The 20,925-nt window shown below is 41.3% G+C and overlaps 2 protein-coding genes across 4 annotated transcripts in view; both read right to left on the bottom strand.

Moving 5' to 3' along the window:
• Nucleotides 1–50: 50 nt before the first annotated feature.
• On the bottom strand, nucleotides 51–12,660 carry cul1a (cullin 1a). Of its 2 annotated transcripts, none has more exons than XM_042102871.1 (22): nucleotides 12,421–12,660; nucleotides 9,242–9,656; nucleotides 8,751–8,928; nucleotides 8,213–8,380; nucleotides 8,053–8,103; nucleotides 7,758–7,848; nucleotides 7,044–7,207; nucleotides 6,687–6,849; nucleotides 6,288–6,418; nucleotides 5,860–5,967; nucleotides 5,508–5,614; nucleotides 5,198–5,246; nucleotides 4,811–4,942; nucleotides 4,284–4,401; nucleotides 3,339–3,415; nucleotides 2,852–2,983; nucleotides 2,517–2,609; nucleotides 2,265–2,312; nucleotides 2,073–2,155; nucleotides 1,777–1,882; nucleotides 1,121–1,234; nucleotides 51–818 (listed from the first exon to the last, which is right to left on the bottom strand). In XM_042102871.1, exons 2-22 carry the CDS (start codon nucleotides 9,379–9,381, stop codon nucleotides 738–740), a joined length of 2,334 nt encoding a protein of 777 aa, XP_041958805.1. In that variant the 5' UTR covers nucleotides 9,382–9,656; nucleotides 12,421–12,660; the 3' UTR covers nucleotides 51–737. The 2 variants fall into 2 exon arrangements, with proteins under 2 accessions (XP_041958805.1, XP_041958796.1); XM_042102862.1 differs by having other exon boundaries at nucleotides 2,259–2,312; nucleotides 12,421–12,659.
• Nucleotides 12,661–16,536: 3,876 nt separating this feature from the next.
• cntnap2b (contactin associated protein 2b) overlaps nucleotides 16,537–20,925 on the bottom strand; it is a 42,826-nt gene continuing 38,437 nt past the window's right edge. For both annotated transcript variants that reach the window (XM_042092728.1, XM_042092735.1), the window contains exons 23-25: nucleotides 19,147–19,377; nucleotides 16,912–16,986; nucleotides 16,537–16,813 (exon numbers count right to left, since the gene is read on the bottom strand). In XM_042092728.1, the coding sequence (XP_041948662.1) occupies nucleotides 16,614–16,813; nucleotides 16,912–16,986; nucleotides 19,147–19,377 (506 nt within the window). In that variant the 3' untranslated portion in view covers nucleotides 16,537–16,613. The remainder of the gene's footprint in view (nucleotides 16,814–16,911; nucleotides 16,987–19,146; nucleotides 19,378–20,925) is intronic.

The raw sequence follows: 20,925 nt of genomic DNA, 5'->3' as shown, positions 1-20,925 counted from the left end.
TTTCATAATTTCAAGTGTCTTTCTTAAGGAACCCACACTCACAGAAGGCATACAGAAACCTTTAATTTTTATTTACCACACATTTAAAAAAGTGAAACACACTATACAAATGATCTTCCGATAGCAGATAACAATGCAGAATACACTTCTAATGATCTGGCCAGACACGCTACCGCTCCAGAAGTGCAGCTGAAATTGCACCCATTTATTTTTATTTATCATTATTCTCCTCGTCATACTTAATTTCTGTAAACTATCGCTGCTGAACTCAGCAACAATTATGCTTAATACCCTCATCTAATATCTGACTTTTTGAACTTTTATTTCTTGCTTAAATGTAGATAGGCAGTAGCATGCAACCCTCAGCGTGAAAGGTGTTTGATTGTTTTTATTTTTCCTCTTGTACGTTTTTTATTTATTTATTTTACTTCTCAGGGGTCAGGTGATTAAGGTCTCTGTCCAGTATTTACAAATCAAAATGAAGCAATCCATCCTGTGTGATCTCCCACTGGCTGACTGCTTCGCTTCAGTCTCGGAGTATTGAGGTCCAGCTTGGCGGCCAACTGCCTCTCATGATGTACATGTCCTCCTCTTCCAGTTTTTTTTTTTCCTTTTCCTTCTCCCTCTGTGTTCACATTCCCAACAACATAGGCCGGATGTCAAAAGGAATGATGTTTATTAAGCAAGAGACAACTTCTTAAAAAAAAAAAAAAAGAGGAAAATAAAAATGACAATGTTTAGGCCAAGTAGCTGTAGGTATCCTTCTCCCCGTCCACCCTCTCCAGGTATTCCTTCTCTATGAGAATATCAATGCATTTCTGAAGAGACAAACAGCACAGACACAATATTAATTCACATGTATTTCACCACCAGCAATTGTCCAATATCAATCAATGAGTAACAGAAACCCCCCAATCGGTAAAAATAAACAAACCCCTTGTGACAAGTTTGGATTGTTCCCAAGGAAAGAAATCACAGAAGAAAAATCTGTAGCATTCTAGACTGACGCTGATAGTGTTCCCAAACCCTGTCAGATTTGCAGTCATATCCTTTGTGACAGCCCTGTGGTTCACATGAACCCTCACAGCAAAGTGTATCTACAGAGAGAGGGAGAACTCACCTTGATGACTGGGACTCTGGGCTTGAACCTGGAGGAGAGTTGGTTGAGGACTTCCGCCAGGAGCTGCTGGTGCTTCAGGACTTTCCGCATCTTCATGATTCTCACAATGGCCGCCTGAGGATAGAGAGAAAGAGAGACCAATAGGGTGGTTACAGAAGGGCCTGAAGACACTAATAGCGTGGTGACACAAAGACCCATACATACTGCATTCAATGAGATAAATGGAGTGGTGTAATCTAATGAGTTATGGTTTGTATATTATAGTATTTGTTTTGTCATCATGCTATTGATTGAATTGACATTATTGTTTATTATTGCTATTCTCCTTAATGTAGTCTTACCAACATTTTAAACTGCTCACTGTTAAATTTAACTATTGTATTGGTTTTATTTGTATGTCGCTTTGAACAAAAGCATCTGCCAAATCCCATAACCATAACCATAGGATTGGCCTGGGAGTAAGAGTTAGTGTAAGGCCATGCCGACTCAACATCAGATTCTTTCCTAAAGTAAGCTGCCATCTTGGTTGTGACAATAACTATTCCGACTGCAATAAATCTGCTGCACATCTCCCATCTGCTGCATCTGAGAAACTAATCTGAATTGGCTTTTCATTATGCAGATTAGAGAGGGTTGTGATTGAGTGTGTGGTGTACTTGTATCAGTAGTTTCCGGTCCTCCTCGATGTTCTTGTGGGTTGTTTCCTGTTCCTGTTTTTGTTCGGTCTTCATGGGGACGTTGATGTTGACACGGAGCTTCTTACTATTGGGATGGCAAACATTAGAAATTATATCAGAGTCTCTTGACTCAACGCAATAATAGTTCCCCAACTTTGTAACCAATAGGCTGCTTGTACCACACAAGGGTAAATATAATCTAGTGTGAACATGACTCACATCTTAAATGAAAATTGTCCTGGCCTACTGTAACCAGGGGTGCAAACTAAACTTACTTCTTGTAGCCAAGAAACAGCTTTATCAAGGTGTCTGGTTTGAACTCGACTTCATCCACATTGGCGTTCTCATCTTCAAGGACCTGAGACAGACATTGAACACAAGTTAATTGGGGGACGAGGAGAAATACTTATTTTTATTATGTTTTTAATAAACCAACTAATAGAAAAAAAAGATACACTTACACTTACCAGCAATTTGGATTTCAATAGGATTTGTAGAACCTGCACCAATATGTCCTAAGAGGCAGATAAGGTAAACAAATTGATTAAATAAAAAAATATTTGTATCTATCTATCTATCTATCTATCTATCTATCTATCTATCTATCTATCTATCTATATACACATATATCTATATATCAACATCAATCACCTTACTAGGACCAAAAACAGCACAGCTAGCATAAATAAAAGCTAGCTAATTGGTTAGTGTCAACTCACTATTTTGATCTGCGTGCTGTCTGTCAGTTGTTGGACCGTGTAGACATCCTCTGTGTTGTACTGCAGTAAAATGGCCATCTGAAAGGTGGAGGCCTGGAGGGAGGGGGAGGGAGCAAATAAGACAGTCATCATGCCATCAAACGACTGGAAACACATGCTTTCAAACCAGTAGTGCTCAACTATGTCAAAGCACTTCTCCAAAATGGCTTTGTAATAAGTATAATGTGATGTGATGTTGCCAACATTAGTGCTTGTAGGGTGGCCTATATGTGAACTATAACAGCAGGTGTACGGCAAGAGGGGAAGTGATGGATGATGAGAGGCTGTCTGCTCACCTGTAAGGTGTATCTATTCTTGAAGCAGTTGGTGACCAGCTCTCCTTTGGACAGGTGGTAGAGCCAGGTGAGCTTGCGGCCGCTGTGTCTGCTGGCGTAGAATGCCGTGAACCTTTGGTAGCTTCTCTCCAGCTGCAACACACAGGCATAACCATGCACAAAATCAAAACATGTCCGGTCTCTACCACTACCATGAAAAGAACAAATATTAATTTCTGTTTATGGAGCTCAAAGGTAGAGCAAAGAGAAAACACCACCAATGTTATGGGATTGTCTAAAAAGCAACCGACTATTAAATTAATTAAACCCTCACATCTACTGTCTGCTGCTTTAAATAAAGCTGTCAACTAAAATAAATATATAAACTAATAAATGTAAATGTATGCAAATATTGCTTCTGTTCATTTTCAGGACCAACACACTTGTCAAAGCATAGCAGGCAAGTATGCCTGCATAGGTTTTAAATTGGGGGACTGCGTGGGCTCACCTCAGATGGCAGGGCGAATGTGCAGGACTGCTGGAAGGGCCAGGATCCTGAACTCAGCACCTGGATACTGAAGTCCACTGGATAGAGAAACACAACACAGTCAGAGACAGTCACATCACACATGCACACACACAATTCCCTTTACTCTAATTATACAGTGCTGCCATCTGCAAAGTAAGAATTATTCATTGACACTGAATAATATTATGGCCTTGTGCCCCTATATATCCGCATATAGTACATCTTGGCTGGTTTCACCGCATTGCATTGTATGCAACATATCCTTTTGTGAATATGGAATATAGCTGCATGCATCTTGCTACATATTCCCAACTTTAAACAGATGCAATACTCCTTTGAGAAAATGAAATGTAAGATGACCAAACAAAAGTCAATGTTTCTGAAATAGACTTTCAAAGGCACATCATTCCTTAAATAGCAGAAGATATTCTCTGGAACAACAATTTCCTGGAGAGTGTTTTTGAACATCTGGCCTGTCTGTGAAGCACAACAGCAGCACATTTTGTTTGCCGCTTTTAACTCACTGACTGAATGTACCAAAGGAGAACTATAATAGGCTCTCACTCTCATCACCAAGCAAGGGGAAATTGTATTTATAGAGCACATTACAACATTGTGGGCCAAAGTACCAAGAAATTATTATTATAGCACCATAAATCAAAACAAGATGTGATGAATACATGAGACATTGGGTTCAGTTTAGCATTTCTCAGAGCTCAGGTGGATAAAGGATGACAACTGACTGAAGTCTGTAACTGCCAGATGTAAATTTTAGGATGAAGAAAATGTAGCTTCAAACTAAACACTTGCTTATATTGCACTATGGTGCACTGTGTTTTTCATGTCAATGAACGATTCCATTACTAATGCTGAAAAAACCCAGGTGCACTAATTGGGTTTATAATACTGACGTAGCATACTTACAGTCCAAGGGTTCGGAGTTTGTTAGGTGCTTCTTGAACTGCTCGTTCAAGTCTTTGCTGACGCCGATGTCCTGGAACATGCGCTGCAGCTTGGAGGTGTACTCAAAGCCACATGCTTGCTGCAGGCAACCAAAAACAGTATGGTTACAGCACAGACATTTTTTCTGTGTTCACAACTTTTAGCTTTGATAGGTTGACTATGCTTTCTGCTAATAATACTGTTCAATGCTCTTGTCAGTGCACAGATACTAGATAATCTACAGATAATTAAGTAAGAACAGATCAAAGCGTAAAACTCAGTGCAATAGCGCCCGATACCTTGAGTTTGTTTTTAGTTTATTTGTTTGTTTGCTTAATTTAAAGCCATTTCAGCAACTAATGGCAAGAGCATTGTGTGTTAGAGAAGTTTAAATATGTTTTTTTAAATCTATACTAGCAAGAAATTCTGAAACTTTCAAAGTTGGGAGTAAAGTGGCACCTTACTAAAAACATCAACCACAGAATTTTGCTGATAAAATTGCCGTCTACCTTGAGTTTGGAGATCATGCTGGCTTCAGCGTCATCACTGGCACTGTTCTGGTGGACCAGCCTCTTGGCCAGCATCTTGGCGTAAAACTTCTGGAACACGTCTTTGTCCTCAATGTACTTGAAAACTACCATCTGGGAGAAAACAACCATTAGGTCTCAAAATAAGGGCAGCAACTACTGGCATTTGTTTCTATATACTCACACAGATGCCAATCAACAACAATAATTAAAGGCTAATAATCATAACACTGGCACATTTACAGAAATGTTAATGAATGTACGCAGTCATTATAAATAAATAAATGAATGAATGAATAACAAAATTGCATTGTATGAGATTTATATTTCTCTCTGTGTTTGTGTAATGTGTATGAGGTGTGAACTGACCACTTGATTGAGGGTGTCTTCCAGCTCAGCCTCCTCAGGGTTCTTGGAGCTATGGGGGTGAAGAGAGAAGACAAACTGAGCAACACAGTACCCCTAACTAGGTGCTCGTGCACACATACACAGTTACGAACACACACACAATCAAGTGCTACAATACTAACCACCCGCTCTTAATACACAGCTGAGAGAATAAGTAGTGTCAGGACATAGATGGTGCCTGGAGCAGATTGAAAATGCACATACGCACACACTTTCCTGGAAGACACACTTTCTAATAAGCAGATAGAAGTGTACACAGATAAACCATCACCTCTTCTTGAGAAGAGAGTCACAGTATCTGGCCAGCAGCTCTGGTGACTTGCTGGATGACTGCACCATCTTAGTCACAGCGTTGTTGTTGATGAAGCGTCCACAGGCCTGCCACCAGAGATGGAACGGTTATTATAATTATTATTTTAGGCAGATACTGTATTCAAAGACATTGTTTTTAAATATGTATACTTTGGCAACAGCTTTTAAAAAGCTGTGGATTGCATGGGATGGATTCATGCCAGGTCTGTTGCATAGTCTGAGGCAGCTGTGATGCAGGCGCTTACACATTTCAGGCATGTCCATTCAGACAGGTATTCAGACCATTAAGGGTCTGAGGAAGAGTTACACACCTTATCCAGTGCCGCCACGAATCCAGCATCGTTGTTGAAGGCAGACATCACTAAAGCATTATATTTCTTATGAACGTCCAAGATGGTCTGTACATACATTTTGGGATCCTGGCAAAGAACAAGGATGTGAATGTGAGAATACAATAAAATAAAAATAAAAAATGTAAAAAACCAAGACCACTCATTGCTGTATATAAACAGTGTTATTTGTGGGGTAGTATTTTTCCAAGGTCATAAGAGGCCTGTGTAACTCGCCTAAATAGGCTGGAATATTTAGGTCGAACACGCCACAAGGTTCAAATCTCTCCCCCTTTACCCGAGCTGACCATATTGGTCCCTTTACAGGCCTGGCATATGAGCCTGTGTCTATCTTTAGCCTGGTGCAGGTTGGGCAGGGCAGGGCTGGGCAGGGTAAAGGCACGACTCACGTTGAGGGCAGCCTCTCCACACTTCTCGATGGCGGCCAGGCCCTGGTTGTAGATGTGCGTCTCCAGCAGCTTCTTCAGCTCTCCCAAACCGTCTGTGATGCGGGACACTAGGTTGTACATCCTGCCCAGATCTGAAAGATGGGGGAGGGGGCAAACGATGAATGGAAAAAAAAAGGGCACAACAGAACAGAGGAAAGGGGAGAATGATTGCAGCCAATTTATTTATATTTATTAATTAGTTATTTCATTTTTTGGCTGTGTTGGCTGCCCACTTTTATTCTGAGGCTTGAAACTCAGGGGCAATACAACTAAACCACCAATAGAGAAATGGATTGCTTTGCTTCCATTCCTGAAACAACATAATTCAGCACAGCATACTCATTAAGCAGGCTCCCATACCCTCATTCTTGTCAGCGTCCAGAAGGTTCTGGAACTCTGTGTGGAAGATCTCCAAGTGCTTCTCGATGAGAACCTGCTCACACTTCCTGGCGAGCTCATCCTGTGTGCTCTCGTGAAGGTAGACCTGCACCCTCCTTTTCTCCTCCAGCAGACGAGTTTCCGCCTGTATGAACACAAACAATAAACTCTATACTGATACAGTACAGTAGCACATGTTATAATTCAATACAGTAACACTTGACATTTTAAATAGAAACAACCGAATGTAGACATCTACAACCTGCACAATTAAAGCACACAAGCAGGGCTACACATCTCTCCAGGTCTGTGATCTGGGTTTGCGTAATCCCAACCTACCTTTTTCATGTACTCTGTAACAGGATTCTGTTGTAAGAACTCTGTGCTTTCCCTGGTGTAGAAGCGCTCCGTGTCAGCGAGGAACTGCGTCTCGAAGTACTCCTTGTAGACGGACAGAGTGGGGCCCTTGGCGAAGGCGTCATCCTCGTTCAGACCCAGCTCAACTGGAAGAACACAAACCTCTCATTTAACACTCTCCCCTAAGAGACTGAATAATGTGGTAACGGTCGCTACTCTCACTCTCTCTAGAAAATGTCTGTTAATGGATTGCCTGCAGAGGTTGATTTCAGATGTAGTCATATGCATTACCAGCAGAGAATGATCTTATATGCATGCAGTGAGGAAAAATACTTATATACACCAAATATAGATATTACCTACATTATCAACACACTATACTTATTCACTTGATTATATATAAAACCTTTCACATCTTTACGTATTTTAGATATTGGCTGTTTTTTTTTTATTTTGTTATTTCCTCAATGTCTCTAGTCTATGCATTTTCAGACTGCATTTCATACTTTTGTCAACATTAATCTTAGTGTATGAAATGTGCTAAACTCACACATTTGATTTGGCCATAAACACGCACAGAATAGCACACAACTGCTCTGCACATCATTGTGCACTGAGAGTGTGGAAATGACACATCGCTACACAGAGACTGAAGAGGCATTATCAAAAGATGAAACAACAAACACAGTGACCCACCGTAGGACTGGACCACTCCGCTGATGAGTCTGGTATTGATGGGCTCGCCATTTCGCTCCTTTTCAATCAGCTTCAGCACTGCGTTAGTCACCTGCACAGGAGCCGAGTGTTAGGGAACCCACCATAGGGACATTCCTTCATGAGTCCAAACCACTATCTACCCAAGCTTGTGTGTCTAGAGCAAGCCACTAACAACATACAACGAAGACAGTGTTATGTACAAAACAAAAATACGTTCTCAATGTACGTTAGGTTCAGATCAATCTGTCCGTCTCGACGGATAAAGAACCCTCACCTGTTTGTTTAAAGGCCTGAATAAGCAGTCTCTCCATGTAACAAGTGCAAGCTGTAAACAGAGAGAAGGAAAGACTTTAGCAATTGTCCAAAAGATTGACAAAAAGCAAAGTTCCAGCCCAGTCTGTGAAGAGAAGACTGGAGGACAGCGGGGGCCTTACGGAGTAGATTTCGTAGATGCCTTTCCTGCCCTCGTCACACTCGCGCCGGACCCAGTGGCGGTTGAGGTAGGCACAGATACCATTCAGAACCTTACTGGAGAACCGATAGTCCTCCCACTGCTGGGTGTAGAACGTCAACACACTCTCATCCATCAGGTCCTCTCCATCCTGAGGGAAGTGGGCGGACATACATTTGTATGCATGAGTGTGCATGCGTGCGTGTGTGTGTGTGTATGTAACAGAACAGTGACTCTGTATTATCTTGTACTAGATTGATATTTTTTTGACGAATCATTACATATTATTATCAAATTCAGTTTCCATACTAAGTCCATTTTGGGAAATTTGAACTCAATGCAATGGCTGTAAATGAGATCGACTTGAATTGCATCGGCTACAACCCAACAAACCATCTATAATAAGCTTTATATAATAAGCTGTATATTATATTATTATTACAAACCATCCAAGCATCGTAAACTAGACTATATCGGAAACACAAGGGGCACTTTTCAAGAGGTCAGAAAGTGTGCATTACCTTCAAAAGATTTGTCAGGTAGTTTTTGAGGAACTCTTTGAGTCTCTTGTAAAGCTCCAGGCCCACAAACTGTGCACCACCTGGAGTAGGGGCCTTCTTGGAAGGCTTGGAGGGGGGCACACCTGCCCCACGGGCTTGGTTGGACTGGTGCACACTGGTGCAGTAATTATACACATGTCTGAGGGAGAGGGGAGTTAAGGCCAGAAACACACACACACACAAAGGAGAGAAACATCGGCCATACACACATCAGTGGTCAATAACTAAACAGGTGACGACCTGCTTGAAAAAATGAATTGAAATTAAATACATTTCTGCTTTATTTCCCTATAAAATGTACTTATGTCTTCAAATTCATCAGTTAAAAACCAGCTAACATCTAATGATTAATTCATAACCCAATAACTATGCTTCAGCGTCCAGCTCCTTTGCAAAACCCAGAGAGCAGGCAGCTGTATCAGCAGTAAGTGCACTGCTGCATAGCAGGATACGTGTAGAGCTCCATGTATCGAGACTTGGCCATGCTCTGTCTGGTGTAGACCTGCTGGATGCCGGCGCGCAGGTCGTCCCATATCTGGTCCAGCCCGATCTGCTTGAGGCCGTGAGGGTTCTGGCCGCGGTTGGACGACATGGTTGTCTTGCCGTCTCTTCCTCTCTCTGCTCGTTCTCCGTAAGATTACTCCTCTCCCTCACGTTCGGCGTTTGTCTCTGGCTGTGTCCACAGGGGAGGCGTGCGAGGGGTCACTCCTCCATAGGGTGCAGAGACGAGAGTGTGTGGTCAGGCGGAAAACGGTGGGCACAGACACAGGAACACACACAGGCAGAGAGGCCGGGTCCTCTAAGAGAAGCGGGCAACCTCTGTAGACCCTCTCAGGTGGCGCTCACTAGAACAACTCTCCAAGAGACCTGGGTAAAGCACACACACACACACACACACCATCAAGAGCGCTCTGTAAGGAGATCTGTCTAAATTCCACATTCCACTGTTCAATACCAAGATATATATCAAATATCAAGGAACAGATTGCTTCACAGTTTTTCATTCTTCCTTTTAAATGACCTGATGCATTGCAAGTAGAGAATAAGGAAGGGCAATAGCTAATATACATTTACAGTGACAACCCCCACAGCTGATATTCAACTCAGTGGTAAAACAGTAAAAAGTGCAATACATGTAAAGTATGGTTACAATAAACAAACTAAAGTTCTGGTCTCCAGTACTTCATCTACCAATGCTGAGTAACCCAACCCATGTGCGCCATTATTGAATTCCTGAATAATTCCGGCTTTTTCTAAAGAAAACAATGTCACAATAGAAAAAAGCAAAAGGGACAGAAACGATTGTGAAACAATAATTGCCTAACTAATTAAGATCACGGCACCATTCAGTGCACCGATGGTGACCAGAGAGCCAGGCATAATGGAGGAACTGTTGCTTTCTCTTCCCAGCTTCAATCGCTTAGGTAGGCTTTCCCAGGACAATCGTTCCTGCTACGGAAGCCCTCCTATTCATTCATTATGTCCTGGGGTTCCCTACACGTAACCATGGCAACAGATTCAGAGCACAGGCATGTAACTTGACATAGGTAGGCCGAGCAGCTGGGAGAGGAGTGGGCTGTTGCTAGGCTGGTGCACATCTTATTTCTGGTCAAATACAAGCCATGGGTCATAACATTTACATGATTGCGAATAGGATTTTGTCTGAAATATGCTCAAAGGCACATTTTTATATGGAAGAATAGCTCAAGCTGGCCCAGGACGGTATCATTAGCAAACCACTGTCTTGAACCAATCAGGAGCTAGCAGATGTTCAAAGTGATAGAATGGGCCTCTAAGATGTCAGTGAAATCACAGAATAAAAGTGATGAGCAAAGAGCAAAGACTGTGCATGTGTGAGAGAAGGGGGGGTCAGTTTGCTTTGCAACCCTCTGACTATCACCCCTAACATGCCACACACTGTGCCATTTACAAGACTCTCATCACCATCTAAGACATTATGACAAATAGGCTATGGTGAGTTTGTTTTTCGGAACAGTAAACTGCCCTTGATATTCACATATCAGAATAAAGAAAATGGTTTACATCGTCACTCAATCATGCTCCACTCCACAACAGGTTCTTCATTTAAACATGCTTCTAATTACATCGTGAAAAGCATAAGGCAGAGGCTGACAAGACAACTCAAGTTCTGAGTGCACACTTCATTCCGACAGTCAGGCTTAAGCACAACATGAACATCACTGGTTAGCCTCGAAATGAGTTGAAAGCAAAATGAGGTCTGTATACAAATAAAGCAATGTTACCTCATCACAATAGTGCTATTCGCTCTGATCAATATATACATGTAGGAATGAAAGGCAGATAAACTTTCCTTATAATACGTGGCTACTGGCACTGGAGTGTTCTACGTACGCCACACACTCCGATGTAGAAGCGCATCAACATTACCATCAAGCTGAACATGTAAGTCCACTGACATTAACACACAAGGAGTCGACATTAAATTGATATTGCTATGTGGTAGGACAAGGCGACGGATGATTAGTCAACTCTCGTCAAATATCTGACTACATCTAGTAAATAGTAATTTGGCAGATATGCCAACTGTGCATGGCCTCAGGAGGCGGATTCCCAAACATAGTATCATACTACTATAGGCTACGTTACCCAAATTTGAGTCTGAATTTACTATACCACTATGGCATGGTTTAAAACCAAAAGATAGAGTCCATAAAAATGTGTTAAACCTAAAGGTAGCACTGAGGCCCTCTTGACAGCAGTGTGTGAATATACTGTAGGAAGTGATTTGCAAACGAATTTGGCTAGCCGCCTCACTTTCTAGCCAAATGCTACCAAGCTACGTAGTTAACGCCAGCACGATAACTAGAGAAGTGTCCGAGTAGACCACATCACCACCAGATAGTTAACGACTAGTTGAGCCAATAGTCAGTATAAAATCGTGAAAGTGTGCTGTAAAAATGAGTTACAGTTCAGTGATCGGGGTAGTCTTCGTAGGAGGCTTGGCGTCTGTCTTAGCCTGTCAATGTTAGCTGAGTCAGGCAAGGAGAGATCATCCCTCATTGCTAACCTCCGGTAACGTTACAACCAAGCCATTAATGTTGATAAATAAACATCTTCCAAAAAGACGGGCACCTTGTTACATTGGTAACATTAGAACCAACAACGCATATTAAATAAACGCAGGTGTTAATGAGTTGGCACACAGGGTGACAACTAGCCGTGACGGCTAGCAAGCCATCTTCTTTAATGTTAAGCTAGCTAACAAATAACTTGTAATGTTAACGTTACCGATTATCTGCGTGCTAGCTAACAGAGCACACAGCCAAAAGTGGTACTATATTAATGTTTTATGGGGGAGAGGCCCAGCTCTCTTAGACATATTCTATAGATTATAGCCAATATTAAACACTACATGTCCAATTTAAGTGGATACTTTCACCATGATTTTCGTATAAAATGCGTTATCCAGACTAACTCTAGATGCGAACAAACGTAACATGCTATTCGTAAAACAGGAACGTTAGCTAGCTTGCTAACAATACTAGCATCATTCCGTTAGCAAGTTGACTGTGAGAAGCTTGGTTATTGCTAGTGGTCTGAGCTAATTTTTGGAGATGTCTGATCTGTATAGCTCCGTTAGCGGTCTTACCATTGTCCAGCAATGTTCGTCTCAAACTCCAGATCATACATATGTTAAACAAACTTCAAAAAATGACCATATAATTAATCCTGAATATACATCTGAAGCTCCTTTTTCACGAGACGAACCGTCACCATGTACGGAATAACCCCAACAAAGCAGTTACGTTAGCTAGATAGCTAACAACACTGCTGCAGTAAATGGAAAAATAACATTCGTCTCCGCCAGGTTGTGCTCCAACAAAAAAATCTCCCCTTACACACATCAATACACTAATATGGTTCCGCTTGGTTTCAAAGGCGTCTGTAGACAAGCTTATTTACTGTAGTCAGAGGCGGACAGAGTACACAGCTTCATTACTTGAGTAAAAGTACAGATACCCTTTGCTAAACAACAGTCAGATGTCTACTTAAAGGAACCATATGTAAGAAAAATATTTCAATTAATCATAAAATGGCCCTGATATGTCACTAGACATTAAGAAATTATGTTCATTTCAAATACTTATATCACTGACAACAGTAGTCCGGCCAGGATATTGTCATTTAAAAAGAGAAGTTGCAGCCCTCAACTGATGTTGATGTTGTGTTTTGTCATGTCATGTTGTGTTTTGGCCTGATGCGCCACCCTCCACCTATCTACTAATCACGAAGTCAGTAGTGTTTCGCCATCAGGTTTGGCAACCTCGAGTCAGTATTTTGAAAGTGATTGCAGTACCAGTTTTGGCCACAATCTTACATATGGTTCCTTTAAGTAAAAGTACTGAAGTACTTGTTTTTAAATGTACTTGAGTATCAAGAGTACAAGAGTAGCCTACATTTTCTAAATATTGCATTACTACTGCCACAGTGCTTACATTTATGTACAGAAACGTCCTACATGGAGTTAAGAAAAATGTTAATGTTAATACCTTGGAGAATGTAAAATGAATTGGAAGTAAAATCAAGTCATTTTTCTCTTTTTACCATGTTGCCAGGGATGGGCAGTATTTCTAATACATGTATTTAAAATACGTATTTCAAATACAAAATACTATTTTGTAATTGAAACCCTTGAAGCGAAAACTATCATTAACTTGTTCAGAAAATTGAAATAGTCTGGCGAGGTGAGGCCACATAGCACATTCCCGGGATGGACCTGCTGCGTCTTCATCCATTGTTTCGTCCATGGTTTCGTCTCTTATCTACATCTGACCATGGAGATGACTTTGGCGGAAAGCTGAAGGTGATTGCTGATAGGCTGTCCCAATCAGTGGCGCCTGCACAATCCAATCACGTTTGAGAGGGAAACAACAGGGTTTCCGAAATTTGTCTTTTTTCCTTTTTTTTAGAAGAAGTAACGGGTACTCACGGTTATGGATAGAAATGTAGTGGAGTAAAAAGTACATGTACAGAAGTATTTGCCTCTCAAATGTACTTGAGTAAAGTCATGAGTACTCCCCAAAAATGATACTCGAGTAAAGTACAGATCCCTCAAAATTGTACTCAAGTGTACTCAAGTAAATGTACTCCGTTACTGTCCGGCTCTGACTGTAGCCTAGTTCTATGCTTTAAAATGCCGTTATCAGACAATCAGGCGACCTCACAATAGGCTGGTAAATGAGACATACTTTATGACATTGTAGGCTAATCTACCCACGTTAGTTTGACGTTATTGGGTTAGCCTCAAATCGAACCAATTGTGCACAAGCAAACAAAATTCTCTTTCTTTCTTTCTTTTTTTCTTTCTGCTTGTCTGTCTGCGGAAATCATAGAGGCATGTATGTGTCAATGACCAGAAATACAGTTTCTTATCAAAACAGAAAGAGTTCTGATATTTATTGATGTGTGTTATGGTTTCATTATAGTGGCTTATTCACATTCACACAATAAAAGAAAGGAACAAACAAACAAACAAACAGCATCAGTAATACTCTCACTGGATCTCAATCCATCTTCTATTATCAGTGACAGCCATATCCCATTTCAATGAGCTTATAAAAAAAATTGTGATTTCAAAATAATACTGACAAGTTTACAATTTTTGTAGGCTATGCTCTGAATACATGTGGGGATTTTTTTTATAATTTGTTTGCTATTCGTTGTTGGTGTTACTTGCCAAAATAATAATAATAAAAAAACACTACTAAATCGGAGCAGGCAAATGCAGCAGCCATAGAGCATCAAAGAGAAATATTATATTAAAGATAAAGACAATGTTCCAAAAATAATTGGTCACGACAATAGCACAAAAATCGAAGGCATTGTGTAAATTAACTGCATGAGCCTTTTTTTAGCAAATTAAGATGACCTTCAACTATACTGTAGCAGTACATTCAACTGAAACACAATAAAAGTATAGCTGATAACTCTCTCCCTTTAAATTGGTTAAGACGGAAACCTGGATAACTCAAACAACTTATTCTGAATTTCAACCACAGAATTTGTTACAAAACATGTCAATGTTTTTGTCATTATTATGCTAAATCCCAGAGGCACTTTAAAAGGATTTAGTCAGATTGTTTTGTCAGTTCCTGGTCAGGTTACGCAACTAAAGCAAGTGTTGGATGTTGGTGTCTAATAATGCATGACAGTGATTTGTTTTGTCAGACAATTCAATGAGAGTTTTAATGAAATAAATTAAATTTATACTGTCTGAGTCTGACAAGCAAAATGTTGAATATGACCAATGTAGTTCTGTTGTGTATTATGTGCTTTTGAATTACAACCACTGCAGTTCATATCTGTTGTTGTTGACAGCTATTGTTTTAAGAGCTTTAGAACTGAAGTGAATAATGTATTATCCCCAACTAAGAGTGGAACCAATAAAGGAATCCTTTATTGCAGTTTCCCTGAACGTTAGCCAATATTTTACATAACTGCATCAAAAACCTCATTGCTGAGTCTCTACTACTCTACATTATAACTCGAGTGACTCCTTTGGACTTGATTGTATAGATTATGTTACGTTTAGAATATGTATGTCAAGAGCAAACTTTTCATGTATTTTTCATTGTCAAACTGGACATTTCAAGTAAAGATGTGCTGTAAACCTTTCTCTTTCAAAGAGCATAAATTGTATAAGTCTCAAATGAATTCAGTTATGTTAAATTGTTGTAATGTTGAAATCCTTTTTTGAAAATTGCTGACCAGTAAATGGCACCCTTTTGAGCACATCATTGTATCAAAAAGGGCAGTGGAGCTGGAATGCTAATTTGTGTCTTCAGTATAATGTGATTGTGCTCAGTCATACGCAAATGAGTTTGTTCAATCAAGTTGAAGCACATGGTCTATAGATTTGGCGGGTGGTATATAGATTCAAAGAAGACATAGCTATATTATTATTATTATTATTATTATTATTATTATTATTATTATTATTATTATTATTGTTATTATGTATTGGTTTAATAACAAATGCTGTGTGGAATGTTTAAAGTATGGTATTAAATTGAAATGACACTGCTCCAGTTCACATAGGCACCAACATCTAACACTACGTCTTACGTACCTGAAGAGCGGTTATAGTTTTGTTGAAAAGGTATTTTTTAATGAAATTGTCACTTGAATGTTGTCTATGTAGTCATGGTGATATCAGTACAATCCCCAGTACAACTGTTCAAAACATGTACAACAATCATGGACTAGAGAACACTGAATTTTGGTAACTTGAAAAGAGAGTATCTTAAAATGTATGATATAAAAATGAAATACTATTGTCTTTTTAAAATGACATTCGATCTTCCTGGAGATATTAGCTACAGGGCCCATTATAAATACAATCAAATGTCATTGTCTGAAACATAAATAAACATAATTTGTTTGCATTATGCTAATTCTCACATAGGCAATGTGGTGCATTTATGTCTGTAAAGCAATTGCAATGCTCTATCAAAAGTGTCTTGTTGATCTTAAACACAGATAGTTCCACAATCAAATATGAGATAAATGCACAATGTATTTGGATGTAAGTCTGTGGTTTTAGGAAAAACAAAAACAAAATAAACATATGCCCTCCTGGGTGCATGTAATGGTTTAGTGGAGTAGGCTGAACCCCTTGTACTTGCACACAACATAATTACATTATAGACATGCCAGCCTGTACCCAGACCAAGTCCCCAAGCCGACTGCACAGCTCCTCTGATCATTCATTGAGTAGACTTTATTATTAGGCCTGCCCTTGTGGGCAGTCCAGCTCTGCTCAGAAACTCCAGAAACCTCTGCCTAGATGAACCATTCTTTCTTGCTCTCCTCAATAGTCTCTGTGAAGGCGGGGTCGTTGACTATGATGGCTGCGTCGGCACAGTCCGCCGATTCGGCTCCTTTGGCCTCGTTGGTATGGTAGGAGCCCTTGTGGCGGAACATGTGGCGGACCAGGAACACCAGGGTGCATAAGATGGTGAAGATCACCACGGCGATGATACCTGCATGTCAAATAGGCACAGTTACATTACAAGCGAACAGAAAGCAGTGATGGCTAATGGCTATTGCTGCAGGATTGGTGTTGCAGCAGGATTCTTACCCCCAATGATCGCAGAGTCACGATTCAGCCCATCTCGGCCCACCCTCTCTTCATTGAAAGGGAACTGGGCACCAGCTGAAATGAAACAATTTTGTTTTGTGGTCATGTTTTGAGGAATATGACAGAGCAGATTAACCTAAAAATCTTCTATCATATATAAAAAAATCTTCTATCATATATAACAACCACCACTACTAAAAAACAACAGTCTCCCAAATGCAATACAAATTTAATATACTGTAAGTATTGATTCATAGACTGAGCCTGACATATCATGTAAAAGAAACTGTTACTATGAAATGACTATGCATGCCTATGCTTTTTACTTGGGTTTTGAGATAGTTAGATAGACAGTTTAGCCGTGTCATGGTGGGTGTACTGCATATAAATAGCTGCAGTGGCTGTGTGTGTACCCCTGAACACAGGGGGTCACTGTAGAGCTCAGAGGGTGGAGGAAGGGGAGAGAGGAGGCTTGAGTGAACCCGTCTGCTCTCTTCAGCTGCCAGCTCTGTGGGCTCGCTACTGTACATGCGACAAGATGATGGGAGAACCATATGAACCTTGCAATAAGGGCACACACACACACACACACACACACACACACACACACACACACACACACACACAGGCACACACACACTCATTTTCTCTCCTCCCTCCCTCCATCTTTCTCTCCTCCCTCCCTCCCTCTCTCTCTCTCTTTCTCTCTCTCACACACACACACACAGGCATGCTCCGCCCTCCTACACACACACAATAACACATAAACACTCTTATTGTCTCTGTCCCACACTCTCTCTCTTATAAACACACACACACACACACACACACACACACACACACACACACACACACACACACACAAAGCCCAGGACATGATGCCTTTGCCAGGCCCTGAACTAATCCACAGGCCAGTGACAGTGATCACAGATGTCTTTCACTGAGAGCAACCGTCACCAAATCTGCCACTTTTGGAAAGCAGCACAAGGAAGAAGGATCCTCATTCTAAAAGTGCTTACGTCCTCTCCAAGAACCGAGCTAGACTTCTGCCCAATCTCACTGTTTTCTGGCACACAGGAGCCGTAAACATATGTGGACCCTTTGTAAAGCTCTGCTCGTTCTCAGTGAGGTCCTTGCAGGCATTACAAGCCCCAAATGAATCGGTTTCAGGAACTTAGCAAGGACAGAGATGTACACAATTTACCTTGTGGCTGAAGCCAGAATGAAGGCTATAGATTATGGTGTCCTTCCTCTGTGGTCTGTGTGGGTGTACCTTGTAAATAGGGCTTGGATCAATACCCTGACCTTTTCAGTGCCCACACAGCAATCAAACCCTCCAGGGTGGACAGCTGTTTCTGGCAAATATTTGTGAATGGGTTTCAAACAGTTTTTTGGCTTAAGAAAAAAGAATTTGCAGAGGCACTCTGACGTTGAAAAAGTCTACGAAGCCCTGACGAAGCCCCTGCCCTGACGAAGGCCAATATGGCCGTAACGCGTAGGCCCATGTGCTTTTAACCAGTTCTTGCCATGATAAATTAAAGGCTTTTTATACCTTTTCAACCTCAGAGTGCCTCTGCAAATTATTTTTTCTTTGGATTCTCACTTCACCCGTCGCAGAAGACCACCTGAGCAAGGAATTATCTGAAGTCTCCTGAGCACTCTAAGCGCCTTTGTGTCTTCTCAGTTTTTTGGCTTATTTTGAGTTTGCTGCAAGCATCTTGTCTGTGAACACACACACTTTTTGGAATGTTTACAGAAATACATTCAAATTTGAAACTTCAATTTAATAATGCATTTGTCAAATTTGAATGCACATCTTCAGCTGACTTGAAGTGGATAATGGTGACATTTCCCAAATTAGGTGAAATTGACCTCCACTTCACAGAGAGAGAGAGAGAGAGAGAGAGAGAGAGAGAGAGAGTGGCGGTAGCATCTGTGACCTCAGTTCAGGGAGCCTGTGAATGAGCTATAGATCAGTCCTCTGATGTTGACAATAAAAATAGGCAGAACTCTCAGTTTGAACAAAAGAAGACAGCTGCAGAGTTTCACTGCATTGATGCACAAGCATTGACCACTGACCATTGACCACTACTTGACAAGGAATCTGTGAAACATTCATTACATCGCATCTCATTACATTGCTACCATTATGATCAACACCATCATCACCATAATTATCTTCATAATAATCATCATCATTATCATCATCACCACCCAGCTCAGTGAATTACTGACCTGATTCTGGGTGCCAGGGGTCGAAGGCAGCAGACATGGGTGAAATAGTGAGAGGAGACGCCCCACAGTTAGACTCCACGAGGACCCCCTGCACTGAGGCGGTCGAGGAGATGCCTGATCGCAGTGCTGCCTTCAGAGGGGCGATGCGGTTGAACTGCACTCGGGAGAGACAGCCCATGAAGCCCGGGGTGTTGTACTTCTCGATGATCACAGGGTCGATCTGACCCGTCTCTGTGAAACACATAGGAAGGAGGGTTTTGGGAACAAATATGGACTAATCAACAACCAATCCTGCAGCTTCTGTCTTTTCTCCAGGGGGAGAGATCTTGTTGTTGGACTACAGAGTTTTGGGATGGATGCTCCATGGGAACTATGGAAATATTGAAAGAGCATTCACAAATGCGTGCATAAAAAGTGATGGTGGTAGTGGAGTGGAAAAAGGTTACTATGTAATTTTCCATATCCTAAAGGAGAAAAATGTTCAGAATGACAGTTATCTAAAATAATCACATACAAGTTTTTAAAAGTTGCAGAATCTCAGATTGAGGAGCTATCACATACGCGTCTGTCATGGACCATTTGGCACATAAAACTGGGATTAATAGTTAAACCTTTGAGTTTCTCTGAGAGCAAAACAAATGCACACTAAGTGAGCAAATATCCACAGCTGGAGCTAGATTAAATGTTTTCCATGCAGCAGTGAAGAGACAAAACAATCACAACATCTGTCATTAAATCTGACAAAAGCACTTCATCAGTTTACAGTAATAGTAGATGCCTATGTTCATGTGCATGAATACAAAGCCTAGCCTTCAAAGTCTGCATAGCCTACTACACACTGTAGGCATTCACTGGCAACAAGTTAATGCATTGTTGCACAAATGCTTTGTTCTGAAAAATACAATTTCCCTCTGGCTGCATTCTCCTTGTCCTGCTCTTCCTTGTCCTCACCTCACTAGTGCCACCTCATTATCGCGGTAACACCCATGACACACTCTAATAGCCTTGATCTGGTGCCAACACAGACTTCAAGACATACAACACCTACACAAGAAACAAAGTACAAATTGCATACAGATAGGATGCAGGATACAAATAGGACTAATGCAGCAGTGCATGCATAACATACTGTACGTCAATGAAAGTCTCATTTATCTGAAACACATCAGTAATACATGCTAATTGAATGCTAGTCCTAGCCTTGTAACAGACAGTGGAACTGCACAGCGATACCTGCAGGTTGGAGAAGCTGAAGAAAACTGAAGGTTCTCTCTCTCGTACGTAGCAGAGTAGCTCTTCTGCACGGTCTGTGGCACTTTGTGCCTTGCACCGATCTTGCCTGTCTCACTGCCTGTCTGTTGTGTGTGTGTGTGTGTGTGTGTGTGTGTGCGTGTGTGTGTGTGTGTCTGCAGAAATGTCTATGTGGCTCTCCCTGCCTGCTGCTCCCCTCACTTCCAGCACCCTTTGAGATGCCAGCCTTATTTGTGTACCCACGTTCAGCCTGTCCCTGTCTCTAGCTGTGCCTGCCAGCCTGTCTGTGTATCTGTGTGTGCGGGATGCTCAGTTATGTTTCAGCTCTTTATGCTGCTGTGGGCGTATCGGCATGCCGCTCCTGGCAGCTCTGCTGCAGTTGGAGGAAAACCTGGACACTGGAGCTGGATCAGGAGCCTGGCCACTTCATAAGATGATGTCAGGGTTTTTAGTCAGCTAGTGGATAATAATCTTCAAGGGAATACAACACTGGGGAGATCTGGACAGCTGGACTGTAACGGACCAGGG

Source organism: Alosa sapidissima, chromosome 1, assembly GCF_018492685.1.
Source record: "Alosa sapidissima isolate fAloSap1 chromosome 1, fAloSap1.pri, whole genome shotgun sequence".
Classification (NCBI taxonomy): domain Eukaryota; kingdom Metazoa; phylum Chordata; class Actinopteri; order Clupeiformes; family Clupeidae; genus Alosa; species Alosa sapidissima.
This window is presented reverse-complemented; position numbering and strand designations above follow the sequence as displayed.

What these genes read in the sequence shown, in the direction of transcription:
- cul1a (XM_042102862.1), bottom strand. Translation starts at nt 9,381, where the DNA reads ATGTCGTCCAACCGCGGCCAGAACCCTCACGGCCTCAAGCAGATCGGG. An exon ending in TTACAGAGTACATGAAAAAG is followed by an intron (nt 6,850 to 7,043) that starts GTAGGTTGGGAT and finishes GTGTTCATACAG; the next exon opens with GCGGAAACTCGTCTGCTGGA. An exon ending in AATCCAAATTGCTGGTAAGT is followed by an intron (nt 2,156 to 2,258) that starts GTAAGTGTATCT and finishes TGTCTGTCTCAG; the next exon opens with GTCCTTGAAGATGAGAACGC.